At 49.3% G+C, this 15,686-nt stretch overlaps 1 protein-coding gene across 1 annotated transcript in view; it reads left to right on the top strand.

The window, feature by feature from the left end:
• Positions 1-11,216, top strand: part of PDE6A (phosphodiesterase 6A) — a 57,480-nt gene extending 46,264 nt beyond the window's left edge. The window contains exons 18-22 of the mRNA XM_081826172.1: positions 5,160-5,223; positions 5,507-5,581; positions 7,102-7,185; positions 8,802-8,949; positions 10,894-11,216. Coding sequence (XP_081682298.1) covers positions 5,160-5,223; positions 5,507-5,581; positions 7,102-7,185; positions 8,802-8,949; positions 10,894-10,973 — 451 coding nt within the window. The 3' untranslated portion in view covers positions 10,974-11,216. The remainder of the gene's footprint in view (positions 1-5,159; positions 5,224-5,506; positions 5,582-7,101; positions 7,186-8,801; positions 8,950-10,893) is intronic.
• The last annotated feature ends 4,470 nt before the right edge of the window (positions 11,217-15,686 follow it).

Raw genomic sequence — 15,686 nt, 5'->3', positions numbered from 1 at the left:
CCTGCTTCTCCCTCTCCCACTCCCCCTGCTTGTGTTCCCTCTCTCGCTGTGTCTCTCTCTGTCAAATAAATAAATAAAATTAAAAAAAAAAATAGGGGCGCCTGGGTGGCTCAGTTGTTAAGCATCTGCCTTCGGCTCAGGTCATGCTCCCAGGGTCCTGGGATCGAGCCCCAGGTCGGGCTTCCCTGTTCGGCGGGAAGCCTGCTTCTCCCTCTCCCACTCCCCCTGCTTGTGTTCCCTCTCTCGCTGTGTCTCTCTCTGTCACATAAATAAATAAGCTCTTAAAAAAAAAAAAAGATTTCCTGACAAAAAGTATAAGAAGTTCACATTTCAATACCCATAAGTAACATTTTACTTTTCTACAGATGGTCACATTATGATTTTGGTGGGTCCTAGACACTTTTGCATCTGTGGCTTCTTCCTCCATTAAAATAAATAAATAAATAAAATGGTATTTTATGATTGTGCTGGTATAAAGACAAATATAATGTGGGCTGAATTCACTCTTACATCTCCATCATTATTATATTATTTTTTTCTTCTGACTTGAAAATAAATTAAAATTCAAATATTGTCACAGGCCCCTAAAAGGATCCTGTGCCCTGGGCCCTCTGCCTTTACTTACCTCTGGCTGCTTTCACGTCATGATGCCAGAGTCGAGTAGTTGAAACAGAACCCACATGGTCCGCAAAACTGAAATTATTTACTGTCTGTCCCTTTATAGATTAAGTTTGCCAGCCCTGGCCTAGTGTTTTGCAAATGAGAGAGTGAGGACTTACCTAGTGTCATATGCGCATAACTGGAGCATCAGGAACCAGAAACCTTCACCCTCTCCCTCTCCTGCACACCCACAGCTTTCTCAGGCTTCCCTAGGCCCTCCCTGGCAGGCCACACCCTCCAGGCCCAGTGCAATTCCAGGAGTGTCTAAATGCCCTGCTGGGTGGGCTGGGATGCTTTCAGAGGCCAGCCAGGGGTCGGGGAGAAGCGCCACTGAGCCGCACAGCCTTGCAGAAGAGAAATCTGCCTTGACGATCGGCCAGGTGAGCAGGAGCTCAGCTTGCTTCCATCAGCAAGCCCTGCGCACCTGGGCGACCGTGGTTAACGTGATGAAGGTGATGATAAAGAAAATGAAGACAATGTGCGCACTCACAGGATCATCTTACGAGATGGTCACAGTAGCCCGTAGGACGCATGTATTACATCAAACCATATGAAATTGTTGACTTTTGATTGTTTTTGACCCACAAAGTCAGAATTTCATGATGCAATCTAATATGATTATCTCCTTTTACAAAGCAACAGACAGAGGCTCAAAGACATGAAGTCACTTGCCCTGACACAGCAAGTAAGGAGAAGAGCAGAGATCTAGTTGCTTTGATTCCAAAGCCCTGCCTGGAACTTTTTTTTTAAGATTTTATTTATTTATTGAAGAGAGAGAGAGACAGAGATAGCGAGGGAGAGCAGAAGCAGGAAGGAGAGGGAGAAGCAGGCAGAGGGAGAAGCTGAGTGCAGAGCCTTGGGATCATGACCTGAGCTGAAGGCAGATGCTTAACCAATTGAGCCACCCAGGTGCCCCCCTGCATGGCATTTTATAGACTGTTCTCCATTCATTCCATGCCCTCCTCCTCTTGATGTCTCTTGCTTACCCAGAGGCTAAGGTTCACATGTCTCCACATACAAAGTCTTTGTGACTTTTGCTCTCTTCTGCCTGGTAAGCCCGTTGTCTTTTGCCCTCCCCCATGCCACCACCTCCCTCTTCCTGACTATGCACGTCTCATCTATCCCCACGCCCTGTTGAGTTTACTTCTTAAACGCCTTGCTTATCCGGACACTTGTCCCGGTCCTGCAATGGCTTCCTGGCTGGGCTCACTGCTGGTGTTCCTGTTCCCTCCACCCTAAAGCCACGGTGACCCCGTAAAATGCAAATCTGATTGCTTCAGGCTTCTGTTCAAACTCTCCTTTGGAGGCTTTTCCTGTTGTTCTTGGCATGAAGACGGTCCCCCGGCACCGCCCCGGCTCTGCGGGCCTGCCCTGGCTGTCCCCTGGGCCTCGTCTTCCCCCCATTTCCTGCTGCTTCCTGAGCTCCTCCAACCTTCTAGCTCTTTGAATGTGCCAGGCTTTCTTCCACCAGGGCCTTTGCACTGGATGTTCTCTCTGCTGGGAATGTGTTTGCCCACCCACTCCTTTACCAAATGGACAGCTACACTGTCTCCAGACCTCAGGTCCCGGTCACTTCGGTGAGGGAGCCCTCCCTGACGGTTCAGACCTGTTCTCCGAGTTCAGACCTGTTTTCCGAGAATCGAATTCCTTTCCCCCAGAGAATGTTTACACATTCACATCCATTAGTGTGGTAAATGCGTGACTCCCCAGTGCGTGGGTAAGCTCTCTGACAGCAGGGAGCCTGTGAACCAGCTCTTGCCTGTCGTCTGCATATGGGTACAGGGTGGATAGATGGAGGCTCCCTACAGTCCCTTCCTGGACAACCCTCTGCCCTGGGCCATCCTGCGTACTCTCCACTGCATCTCTGCTTACTGTACCCTTTCTTGGAGAACTCCTATACACCCCTCAGGACCCCGCTCCACTGTCATCTCGTGCATGCCCCCTGACCTGAGCTAGTTGCTCTCACCTTCGGATTTTTTTTTTTCCCTCTTAAAACTTGTACTTCTTTCTGCCATCTCCCTTAGCATATTGTGATGACAACTTTTTGCTGTCTATTCTCTGAGTGCCTGTGAGCTCTCTGCCAGACTCTCTGGATGCCCAAGACCTAGCGTAGCACCTTGGCCCCACGGCACCTAAGGAGATGGTGCTGAAGTGAATGCAGTGCCTTGTCTTTAGGGCACGAGGCTTTGGATTTGCTTTTCTGGTGCCCAGAAGTCCTCACTCTCCTGCTCCCCCCATTCCCAGGCCCACAGACTCTGTCTGTAAAACACCGGGTGTGTTTCCCCAGCTGTGGGAGTCATTTTCACACCAACTCTCCCACCAAGGAAAGTAAACATCCAGTGTTCTCCTGAAGCCACACCTACCCGTGGACTGAAAGTGTGGACACTGACGGGTAACAGGAAGCCGGGGACTCCGGTGTGCACGGCCAGACATTCATTTGCTTAGTTTATTTGAGGGTAGCAGGTCTCCGACACTTGAGAGGAAGCAGAGGCACATATTTTGAAGCTATTACAAAGCATGAAGGTGTTTCAAAAGAAATGTATGCAGTTCTGAAAGCTTATTTACTTAATCCTACGAATTTTCGAGGGTTAACTTGATGAGAGATAACTAAACCTGTTAGTATTTCATGAATAACTCTTTACTGAAGTGTAGTCGACACACAATGTTACATTGGTTTCAGGTGTCCACCATAGTGATTGGACCATTCTGTAGGTCATGCTGTGCTCCCCACAAGCGTAGCTCCCGTCTGTCACCATCCGACACTGTGACAATACTTCCCTATGCTGTGCCTTTCGTCCTCCTGACGTATTCATCCCTCACTAGAAGCCTGGCTCCCCATTCGCCTTCCCCCCTTTTGCACATTCCCTCAGTCCCCTCTCCTCTGGCGACCACCAGTTTGTTCCAGGAGTAATTCTGAAGGCTTCCCAGACCAGCTTATATAAATTATGCCAGATACAGCTGGTTAACTGTAAAATCATCCAAATAGCAAGACCCCCAGCCTTCTCCAACTAGCCCCTCTCCCCAGCCCCTGCCCACCTGCCTCACCAAGTCTCACCAAATCAGGTGGAGCCCACCAAGGCGGCTTGACCAGCAGACACAGCGGCAGGTCAGGCCCTGCTGCCCTCCCCGGAATCACCGCAGCAAATCCTCTCCTTCCTCCCCACGCCCTCCATTCTGCACCATCCTCCAGGTGCTGCCAGCCTGCTTTCCTGCAGCACAGCTTGAAAGAGGTCATGACCGGGTCCTTGACCTTCAATAGATCTCCACTGCTTCTCGGATACAGTTTCCATTTCCCAGCAATGTCCACACCACACGAGCCTGGATCCCCACCCCGTATGTGCATGCTGCTGTGCCCCCAGCTCTGAAACACCCTCTCCAACTCCCCCCTTCCTCCAGTTCTTTGTCTCTGTCCCCTCCTTCTCTGTCTTCTACTCTACCTACCTAGGTAATAATACCTGTCTTACCTTCTTCCTATTATTGTGAAACTGCTTTAAGAGTTTATCTTTCCATTCTTTCTCTCCCCAATCCCTCCCTCTACTTCTTCATGCAAGGCTTCCTGAAATGACTGACGTGGTACTTCTTATACCATGCATTTTTAATGGGGGTGCTATCACTGCCCACCCCGGGCAAAAAGCAGTTCCTGGAGGTGAAGCAAAAAGCCTTAGGTAGGGGCGCCTCGGTGGCTCAGTCGTTAAGCATCTGCCTTCAGCTCAGGTCATGGTCCCAGGGTCCTGGGACCGAGCCCCACATCGGGCTCCCTGCTCAGCGGGAAGCCTGCTTCTCCCTCTCCCACTCCCCCTGCTGTGTTCCCTCTCTCGCTGTGTCTCTCTCTGTCAAATAAATAAATAAAATCTTTAAAAAATAAAAAAAAGCCTTCGGTGTTAAGGTGACCTGTGGTCCTCCAAACAGATACACAGTGTGTCTATGGTATTAAGATTTCATGGTGGAGTGATTACAGAAAAAATGTGTATAGAGGCTGTTTGATGTGGAAGGTGGAGGATGATGAGATAAAGCTTGAGAAACACTGGTCTCCACTAGACAGGAGAGAAAGAACTCTGAAGAGGTGCTGAGATTGAAATGAAATCGATGTTTCAAAGTACCTAGAACAGTGCGTGTCACGTAAGAAAAACCCAATAGATGTTCACGATTATCGCCAGTATTTATTGTGCACATACTATGTCCGGGCCCTCTGCTAAGATTTTTTATACACCTTATCTCATCTAATCTTGCACCCATTTTATGAGGAAAGTACCGTTATTATTACAAATAAGGAAACTGAGGCTTACAGAGGTTGGTTTAATTGCCCCATGCCAATCTGCTGGTAATTGACAGAGGCAGGATTTTAACCTCTGTCTGGCTTCAAAGCCCGACCTCCAGATGCAATGCCGCAGTGACCCCGTCCTTGCAATGTGGCGCAGAGAAAGGACAGAAAGTTGGAATTAACCAGCACCTGCAGCCTTAATTAGCTCTGGGCTGATGGATGGTGTCCTTGTGTGCAGGGCCATGATGATGACCGCCTGTGATCTCTCGGCCATCACCAAGCCCTGGGAGGTGCAGAGTAAGGTATGGAGCCCTCCTGACCTGAGAGGAAGGGAGTCCCGGCATCATGACAGCAGCCGATGTGGCTTGGACTCCCAGTTCCAGAAGCAGCCCACCTTCGCCTCATCCGCCAAGACACGGAAACCACTTTAGTGCCTCTCCAGTGATGACGACAAAGGGGGCGGCGAGGCAGGGGTGGGGGTTAAGTTTCGCTGAGCTGGAAACCTAGGAAGGGTGGGAGCAGGGGTAGGAGGATCTGGGCTGGGGCTTGACTTTGTCGGCGGGGGGCGGGATCTGCCTATTGCAGGTAGCTCTGCTGGTTGCCGCCGAATTCTGGGAACAAGGTGACCTTGAGCGCAGTGTGCTGCAACAGAACCCCATTGTGAGTAGGGGTTGGGGGGGGGACGTCAGCCTGATGTTGAGTGTGTATGATCTTATCCTGATAGACAGATGTTCCCCCTGACATAGGCATGTGTGATCTTACCGTAGAGATGACCTTTTCCTAATGCACTGGTTCTCAAAGTATGGTCCCCATACCACCATCAACCTCATTACTTGGGAACACATTAGAGATGAGAATTCACAGGCCCCATCCTAGACCCACCTAAGCAGCAACTCTGGAAGTGGGCTCGGCAAATGTGTGCCGTCCTAAATCATAAGCCCTCCTCAAGTTTGGGTACGTATCCTTGGCTCCCTCAGCTAAGTAGAGGTGGACAAGGGGACCCCAAAACAGATTTCCTCCCGGTTCCAACAGTCTAGGAGGCCACCTCCCCAGGCCTTGTGTTAACAGTACAGAGCGTACAAGGGGAAGACCTTGGCAAGCTGAGCATCCATCAACACTGAAAGTAGGCTTGGCTAGGACAGTCACCGAGACGAAGAGCCCAGTGAGAGGTTCACTAAGGCCTTGAGCAAGGGCAGGGCTGGGAAGCAGAGGCGGGGTAGGAGGGAGCGACATTCTGAGGACAGAGCCACTGATGGAGATGGGGATGGGTGAAGCCTGGGGCAGTGCTGAGGATGCGGGGGCACCCACGTGAGGCTTGGGCAGGGCCGAAGGGAGAGCACAGGCAGTGCGGGGTGTGCGAGCTGAGTGCAACTGAGCAGGGAGCGTCCCGACCTGAGTAGCACGGGGCCACGGATTTGGATCTCTCTTCTTTCTTCTCTGCATTTTAACATGTAGAGGGTCTAGTGAATGAACTCCAGAGACCCATCACCCAGGTTCAACCACCACCACTAGAGACAGCCATTCTTGTTTTATCTATCCCTCCACCCTCAGGCATTTTCTTATCTTTTGGTTGAAGTATTTTAAAGTAAATTCCAGATGTTATCATTTTTTCCATAAAGACTTTAGTGCGGGTCTCTAAGAGATAAGAAAAACACGTGGGGCGTGCAGGCACGCACACACCCCAATACCATTGTGACGCTCACAAAATTAGAAATAATGCTGTATTATCATCTAATCTCTGTTCATTTTCCCTGATTGAGTGAGAAAAATAGTTAGGTTTGATTTTTTCGAATCAGGATCCAGTCACAGACCACACTCCCTCTGGTTGTCCTGTCTCTTGAGTCTCTTTCAAGACAGAGCAGATTTTCTCCTGGTTTTTGTTTTTTTCTTTTTATTTGCCATGTGTTTGCTTGTTGAAGACCGTGGGTCTTCTGTTGTGTAGTTTCCCACAGTCTGGACTGGGTTGATTGCACTCTCATGGTGTTATTTAATATGTTCCTTTATCCCCATATTTCCTGCAAACCGCTAGTCAGATCTGGAAACTTGATGAGTTCAGGTTTAGTTGGGTTTTTTGTTTTGTTTTGTTTTGAACAAGAAAGCTTCCTAGGTAGGGTGGGTCCCTTTTAATGCATCATGCCAGGAGGAGCCCGGTACAGTTAACCTTTTCTCCTCCATGACAGCCCATGATGGACAGAAACAAGGCGGATGAACTCCCCAAGCTTCAGGTCGGCTTCATTGACTTTGTTTGCACCTTTGTCTACAAGGTAGGTCCTTGGCTTTCTCAGGCCCAGCGAGGTGTCTTTGTTAAACCCAGGAATTCCCAAACACCATCAGGAATCATAAACCCTGGCAAGTGACCGGTGGGTGTTTACAAAGAGCTTCTCATCTGCATTGGCATTTGGTCCTCAGTCCAGCCCGATGGGGTCCTGAGTGATTATCTACCCAGGCCAGAGCCTGGAGCTTCACCCACTCTACTTGCTCAACGCCATAGGGACAGATGACTACATGTGGTTTCAGACAGGAAAGGGGGAGGCGTATCAGACACACACCCTCCTAACTTCCCTTGCTGGTGGAAATGTGATAGGTCAAGGTAAACCAGTTGTCAAAAGATCATCTGGAATTTCTTTGAGCTCTTGCTCGGAGAAAACCCACTGAAAACTCACTGCTCCCAACTCCGTGTGATTTGTGCCACCATCTGCCTCCCGTTTGTTATTTTTATTTTGGTCATGTGTAACCTGAGGAGGCAGAGGCCAGACATAAGAAATGACAGGGCCAGCATCGCCGGAGTCAGCCCTGAGCCAGGACTAGAGCCAGGGTACCTGATCCCTAGTCCCAGGCTCTTTCTGCTGTGCTGGGGAGGACAAGTGCTTCTCTGTTATACCTTGGCTAACTGGGGTCCTCAGAGCAACAGGGCAGTGTAACCGTGCTCCCCACTATCATCAGCAAGATTACGAAACCAGGTAGGCGAGGCTGAACGCCCTGCATGCGCTATCACAGCCCTGTGAGGTAGGTACTGTACTGTCCTGACTTTATGGCTGACGCTGAGCTCTGTAGGTCACCGCCCCACGGTTACACAGCTTGTGGCAGAGCTGGATCCAAACCCGGGAGCTCTGAGCACAGCTGGCTCTGGCTGGAACTCCGCAGTGGGCCCTGGATTTGCCGTTCTCACCTTGAGCCAATCGACTCCATCAACCTGCATCTTGATTTCCTCCCCTGAAAAGCTAGGAGGGAGGCATCCTGTTTTCCCACCTCCCAGGAGTTTCTGGAGATCAAAGGCGAGAAAGCGCTTCATAAACTCTAAGTGCTATGCTCCAAGGCATTATTTTTATTCTTGGAGTTAAGGGGCCTTAAGATTAATCCCCTTCACAAACCCCAGTTTCTCTCAGCAAGTGTTTCCTGGTGTCTTTATGCCCCAGACCCTGTGCTGCGCCAGGGCCACCTCTGTGAACAAGGCGCCGCTGTCCCTGCCCTCTCCAAGGCCACAGCCCCTGGGGGACACAGGCAAAGGGAGTCATTACGATGAAGTGAGAGGTGGAAGAGAGGCTTTGCGAGCTTCTAATAGAGGACTCTACTTACCCAGAGGGTTCAAAATGGTCAAGGGGCGAGGGCAGCAGTCCTGGAGGGGTTCGGAAGCTGTGTGAAGAAGTTTGCACTTCGTCCTGAAGGACAAGGGGCTGCCACAGGAGGGTTTTAAGCAAGAGAGGGATGGATGGGCTCTTGCTGACTGCAGGCCCCACAGCATCAGCACGCAGACCACTGGGTGACGGGAAGCCCGCCGCCCCAGGCAGCTTGTTCCTGTGGTGGGCGTGCTCAGCCCAGCCTCTCCCCTGCACTGGACCCTGGGGTGTGGCCCCTGTGCCAGAGGCTCTCTCTCTTCCAGGAATTCTCCCGCTTCCACGAGGAGATCACTCCCATGCTGGATGGGATCACCAACAACCGCAAGGAGTGGAAGGCGCTCGCCGATGAATACGATGCTAAGATGAAGACCCTGGAGGAGGAGAAGCAAAAGCAAAAGGCAGCCAAGCAAGGTGTGTGGACACACGGAGCACTCACAGTGTGCCTGGCCTGGTCTCAGAGCCCCCAGCCGTGTGGTCCCACGCAGGCCTCTCCCCAGCCCGTTAGTGCCCTCATTCTGCACACGGCGGCGTGCTGAGGCTCACTGAGAGGAAGTACTGTGGCCAAGGCACAGTCAGTGGAAGAGCCTCGTTCCCAGGACTGAGCCTCCCAGTTAGGATTCCCGACTGTCCCCCAGCCGATGCAGGACAGATTCCAATTCCAAGGCTGGGCACATAGGGCCCTACCCAGGGGCCAAGGAGAAAACCTAGAATTACAGGCTGAAGGAATTTGAGGGGCTGTGTTTCTGGCCTTCTGTCTGGTGTTTGAATGCTCGCTATACCATTGTGAGCCTTTGCTTGCACACTACCAGTGACGGGGGGCTCACTACCGTACATGACATCCTCTTTCAGTACCACTATTAGAAGGCTCTTCCCTGAGCTGCAGTTCTTCTCCTTGTTGAAATGTCCACCTAGCGGCCATAGTCCCGCCTTCAGGAATCAGATGCGATTTGTTTGCTCCAGCTCTTCCCGATTGACAGCACACTCTCCCTCCCTCGGGTCATTTCTTTTGCGGGCTGTGTGAGCCCAGTTCCCTCACAGGACATGACTTGTAGTCCAGACCCCACTCAGACTGGATTTTTAAATCCACCTCTGCACACCTGCCCCTCTACCCGTGTTCTTATCATGGACCCCGTCATGGCTCCAGCTCAGCTCTGGCATCACGGGGAGATTCTAAACCAGTGGCTGCAAACGTGGGGCTACCATTTGTATTTCACAAGGGCTGCTTTTTGCAAAGCTCCAGGAGGTGTCCCGTACATGACACTCACCATAGATTTGGGTCTTTTCATTTTTTGTTTTTGTTTTTTTTTTAAGATTTATTTATTTTATTTTAAAGAGAGGGAGAGAGAGAGTGCAAGCAGGGGGAGGGGCAGAGGGAAAGGGGGTGAGAGAATCCCAAGCAGACTCCTCGCTGAGCGTGGAGCCCAATGTGGGGCTCAATCTCATGTTCCTGAGATCACGACCTGAGCCCTATACCAAGAGTCAGAGGCTTAACCGACTGCGCCACCCAGGCGCCCCTAGTCATCATAGCTTTGTATGGTTATTACAATTTTCCAGAAATGGCAGTAAAGTGTCCTGAGGAAGATGAATCTTTTTCTAATTTGCAAATTGTCTTTGGGGCTAGTGGCAGGTCTTTGCAAACGTGTAGCCTGCAGATATGTTTTGTTTGGCCTGCATTCTCTTTATGTGAATTTGCTGTCCATGTTTTAAAATTGGGATATTTCAGATTTTAAAAATCCAGATCTCCAGCATTTCTTTTTTCAAAGGTCAGAATTCGGGATGCTTGGGTGGCTCAGTCAGTTAAGTGTCTGCTTTTAGCTCAGGTCATGATCCTAGGGTCCGGGGATCGAGCCCCACCACATCAGGCTCCCCACTTAGCAGGGAGTCTTCTTCTCCCTCTGCCTGCTGCTTCCCCTGCTTGTGCTCTCTCTCTCTGACAAACAAATAAATAACATTTAAATAAATAAATAAAATAAAAGATCAGTATTCAGCCACATCAGTCTGCATTTTTATAGGACAACAGTGAGCTGGAGCTGAGTGGCTTTCACCTTTTAACTGCCCCCTTTAGACAGGACAGGGGATCTCTCCAGTTTGCCCCAGTCTCCACCACTCCCTGTTGTCTCTCAGACAGTGGTGACAAGTGCTGGTTGCCATTTATCATCACGATTGTGCCACTCTTTTCCTTATTCTTATCCTATTTCCCATTCTTGGTTTCTCTTGGCTTGCCTTCTACATGTGTGATTATCTGTCAGCCGTGGAAGGCCCCTGAGTTTGCAACTCTTGGTCTAAACTGGGGCAAAGGGGAAGTGCATAGTAGCCTCCTCTCACCTAGCGGGTCCTCTTTCTGTCTGATTGCAGGAGCGGCAGGAAATCAGCCGGGGGGCAGCTCCGGCCAAGCAGGGGGCGCCCCTGCATCCAAGTCCTGTTGCATCCAGTAATGCTGACCAGCATCCGCTGAACGGAATGGCACCACCCTTCGTGGAAAGAGACTACTCAAGCCAGCAGAAAACCAAAAGCCTGCCTGAGAAGTAAAAGAGTAATAGGATTTGAAAGCTGAAAGAGAGTTTAGCTTACATCCTATCTAGTGGTGTTCAAACATTTTTTGTTTTGAGTATTTTACTGAGCTAAAACCAACATTCTAGCTTGCATAGATATCAATTAAACATTTCATTAAGGCCAGATTCACCTGCTTGCTTAGAATCATTTTTGTTCTTATACTTTCATTGTTTGTTTTCTTTTAACAATTGTCAAGCATCCTCAAAAGTAGAGAATTGTACAACGAATCCCTCCCTCCTTCCTCATCACCCAGATTCCAATATCAAGATTTTGCCACATTTGCTCATCCATCCTTTTACATTTCTTTTGCATTTTTTTCTCTTAGCTGAAGTATTTTCTTTATTAAATTGATGGTCTTTTTTCTTTTTTTTTAAGTGTATTTATTGACTGAAGTAATCTCTACACCCAACATGGGGCTCGAACTCACAATCCCGAGATCAAGAGTTGCATGCTCTTCCCCAAAGGAGCCACCCAGGCTCTTTAGCTGAAGTATTTACAAGCACCTTTCAGACATACCATTTCACTCCTCCATTACACGTCTTTAAAAACATCTGGGTGTTTTCGAATATAACCACATTATTATCACATGCAGCAAATGAACACCTCACATCCAGTTGTGGTAGAGGCCGTGATGAGCTGCACAGACACTTTCCTGAAGAGTAAAGGACCTGCGGTCCCTGCTGCTCTCAGTGCTGTCCCACAGACATGACCTCAGCTGCAAGGAGACACTTTGTCCAAGGTCACGCCCTTTCCCAGGATGGCCTACACACAACGATGGACCCATGCCTGTTAAGGCGCAGCCGCCTTGGCCCCTCATGGGACAACTCCAAAGGGCCCTTCTAGCTCCAGGATTCCTGCTGGGATCACCAAGGCTGCCACCGGAGCTCCATCACAGCTCAGCTTCTCCCTCTGCCCATTCCTACTCCCTTCCCTTCCGCAGGTGTTGGTCCTATGGGCATTCCTTAATAAGCACCTTGCAGACCAAGACCACTGCAGAGGCTGCCTTCTGGGGAGCCCAGCTGCCTTCTGGGGAGCTCAGCCTATCCTTCGTCGCCTTGCCCCCAATGTTGCAAAAGTGTCCTAATTAGTTGGTTTGCTTGACTCTGATCCAAACGAGTTTCACACTTTAACTGTTATGTCTCTTAAGCCTCTTTTAATCTACAAAAGCGCTCCTTCCACTTTTTCCTTTGCCAATGACTTGTTGCAGAAACACTGTCAGTTGTCCCATAGTCTGGATTTACCTGTTCGCCTCATGCTCCGCTGTCCCTGGTTCTCAAGGTGAACGATAGCTCTAGAACTTCTCTTCCTCCCAGAGAGAATGTATTAAAGCAGCGGCTAACGTATTAAAGCATTTGCTTGGAGGAGGGGACCAGAGGGTTTCTCCAAACTCTGTGTAAACCAGGGATCTCCTCCAACCTCCCTTTTTACATAAATGAGGAATGAAGGCCAGTGAAGGCATGAGCTGGGCCAAGTTCGTGGCACTGTTCCCTTGCTTCCCTCCCGATGCCCCGAGTCGCAGAGAACAGAGCACATGGCCCTGTGACTGCCATGGCGGATCACTCCTGGCTCCTGGCGCAGGAGCCTTGCCCAAGTTCGCAGGTCGGGATGTCACTGGGGAGCTGGGTCTGGAACCCTCATCTTTTAACTCTCCCGAAATTGACACTCTCAGAGCGTTTCAACAGCGACATGTCCCCAAGCACGCCACATTTAGTGGTTAAGTGGCAGGGTAAAGAGGAGAGGTAAGTGTCACTCAGGAACATACAGATGCTGGTCCTGGCTCCATTCCTTGGGCAGGTTGCCTCTGCTCTCCCCAGTCCTCAGCCTTCCCCATCTGTCACATGAGAGTCCCAGTCCCCGCCATGCCTCTCACAGGGCTATGGTTAGCACCAATAAGACGGTGCATGAGGATAGCAGCTTCTGTTGATTAAGCACCTCCTATGATGTCCTAGGTACTGTTCATGACCTAATTTCACCCTCACAACCCTACGGGTTAGAAACTATCACTTAGCCTCATTTATCACATGAGGACGAGACTCAGAGAGGTTAAGAAACCTGCCCGAGGACACCCAGCTGGTAAGTGGTGGAGTCAAGACTCAAAGCCAAACAGCCTGGCACCAGACTCCTGGCTTGTAACCATTTTCCCTGCACCATACTGCTTCTGAGAATCAGCCTTTTTAGAACATAAGGGACCTCTGAGTTCATCTAAGCAGATCATTTTGTTTCATACTCGGGGAAACCAGGGGCCGAAGGGGTGGCTTGTGCAAGTTTGCACAATACAGAAGTGGCAGAGTTGAGTCTCAAACACAGGTCTTGAGCCTCTACATCTCCCACACCATTGAGGGCATCTTTGAAGGGATTTCTGTGACTCCATGGCTTGGCTGCCTCCCTAGCTGTGTCATCAGGCCACGGATAGGATCCATTCACTCGTCCATTCAGGAATTCCTGAGCAATTGGGCTGGGCACCCTGCCATGAATAGAGAAGCACCCCTGCTTTCCTGGACTTTACCATCAAGCAAGGGGGCGACAGATACTGAGTGATCAGTCCCATGGATAACCTCGCTAAAGACCAACTCAAGTCGCAGTACCCCGCTGCACAGCAGAAACATTCCCATTCATCTGCACGGGAAATATCATGATGGGCTTCTCTCCAACTGCAGAAATCCAAACCGTTTCCAGACTGCGAAAATAAATCATCTGAAAACGAGAGCTAGTTTACATAGGAAATCAACAACTTGGAAATAGCTTGCACAGAACATAAAATGGAACAGCTTATTTTACTTGTATTCGTGGATCTATGATTTTCTTCACCAATGTTTCCACCCTCTGGGGGCACATGGGGAATCCATGGGGCTCTTGCACTCCAACTGCACCTAGAAAATAAAGCTAAAGCAGCTTTAAGGCAAAATACAGGCTAAATTTGCGAGAGCTTGAAACCAAGGAAATGACACACACGTCCAAGACAGAGAGTCATGTCTTCACTGCTCCCGCTGGGGCTAAGTGAGCAAAGGAAAACCGTTCAAAGTCACCCACATGCAGCACACAGCTCAAGTCTGCTCTTCAGATCCTCTGGCCAGAAACGGTTTTTTCTGTGTGTCTGTGGGTTTTGTTTTTTTTTTTTTTTTTGTACCAGAAACTGTTTTGCAGTTGTCAGTTGGTGTTTTTGCTTAAAAACATGTCAAAATATCACTTTCCGCATGTTTATTTAGTGTGCTCGTGTGAAAAAGGAGCTGTAGCCAGACAAGGAAGTCCTTGTGCAGAAAGCGGGAGAACTTTCGAAAAGTCATGGCGAAAAGCTGGTCACGGAATGGCTGTTGGGGGAGGCTGAGTGTGACTGGTTCACGATCACGGTCGCCATGCAATGTGACAATGTGACAGCTTAGAGGGCTGGGGGTGGGGCGGCTGCGGGGCCCACCTTGACCAGGCTCTTCTCCGGGAAAGTGACCCCGAAACCAGAATCCTTTTCCCACTTAGCAGGCGGGGACAGCAAGCACGCCGACAAATAAAGTCACACCTAGATGGGGCTGTGGGTGGTATTTTCTTTTTTAATCTCCATAGTGTATTTGTTAAGTTTATGTATAAGCAGATCACTTCACTATTTACAGTACATGAGCATAGAGATTCTACAGTTTTTGTGATGTAAACAATAACCCCACAGTGGGAGTCTGAGGAAAGAAGCCAGTTCTGAAGTATTTACAGACGTTAAAATAGAACTTTATACTCACAGAATAATAATACATAGAGCAATTTGGTTAAATTACCTATGAAACTATAGAATCTGACAATGTACAAATACAGGAAAACGGTTTCTCATTTAGAAGGTAAGACAGATAAATCACACTGGAAATAAAATAGGGACGATGACAACCACAATAATTAAAAGCAAAGAAGGTGTCTTCCTTGCCTCTTACAGATAAAGTATTTATATAAATAAGGACACAACCCAACAAAATGGAAAAAATATATAAAAATCCTCTACCAATTAAAAAAAATAGCAAAACTAAAAACTCGATTCTCAATCATTAGCAGTGTCCTTTAAAAAATTAAAATTTAGCTTTCTATTATAAATAACAAAGCAGATGTGTCCCTCTGTGTAGGTGAAATTCTTGCACCTTTCTCAAGAAATGCATCAATGTAAGTCCACACGCACAAACACAGGCGTGCGCACACACACACACACACACACACAGCCTTGCGCTCACGCACCCCAGGCTGTAGTTACCTTGTTGAGCTTCCCAATAGATAATGCCCCCTACAGTAGTACCCCTGGGGATGCCCAAACCTGACAAGTTCAGCCACTCCCTGGTTTGACCCTGTCACAGAGCCGGGGAAAGCCCCGGCTCCCTATTGCTCAGAATTCTCTAGGCTGCATGGTCACACCAAGAGAAAAGGATTTGAGTCCAAGATTTGGAAACGCTGGAAGGGACCATAGGGACCACCTCGCCCAGTCGATTAAGGCTAGCTACAGACACCGTCTCTTTAGAAACCTGGGGTTGGGGAGAGGGATCTTGTGTCGGTTTCACCCTTTGCAGCCGCCTCTGGAGGAAGCAGACGCTCCAAGCCAATATTAACACCGTGGCACGAGGAGGTGGGGGTGA

This window comes from Leptonychotes weddellii, chromosome 7 (genome assembly GCF_054177405.1).
Source record: "Leptonychotes weddellii isolate Sample4059 chromosome 7, ASM5417740v2, whole genome shotgun sequence".
In the NCBI taxonomy this organism is placed as follows: domain Eukaryota; kingdom Metazoa; phylum Chordata; class Mammalia; order Carnivora; family Phocidae; genus Leptonychotes; species Leptonychotes weddellii.
Note: the sequence above shows the minus strand (reverse complement) of the source record. Positions and strands in the feature narration are given on the sequence as shown.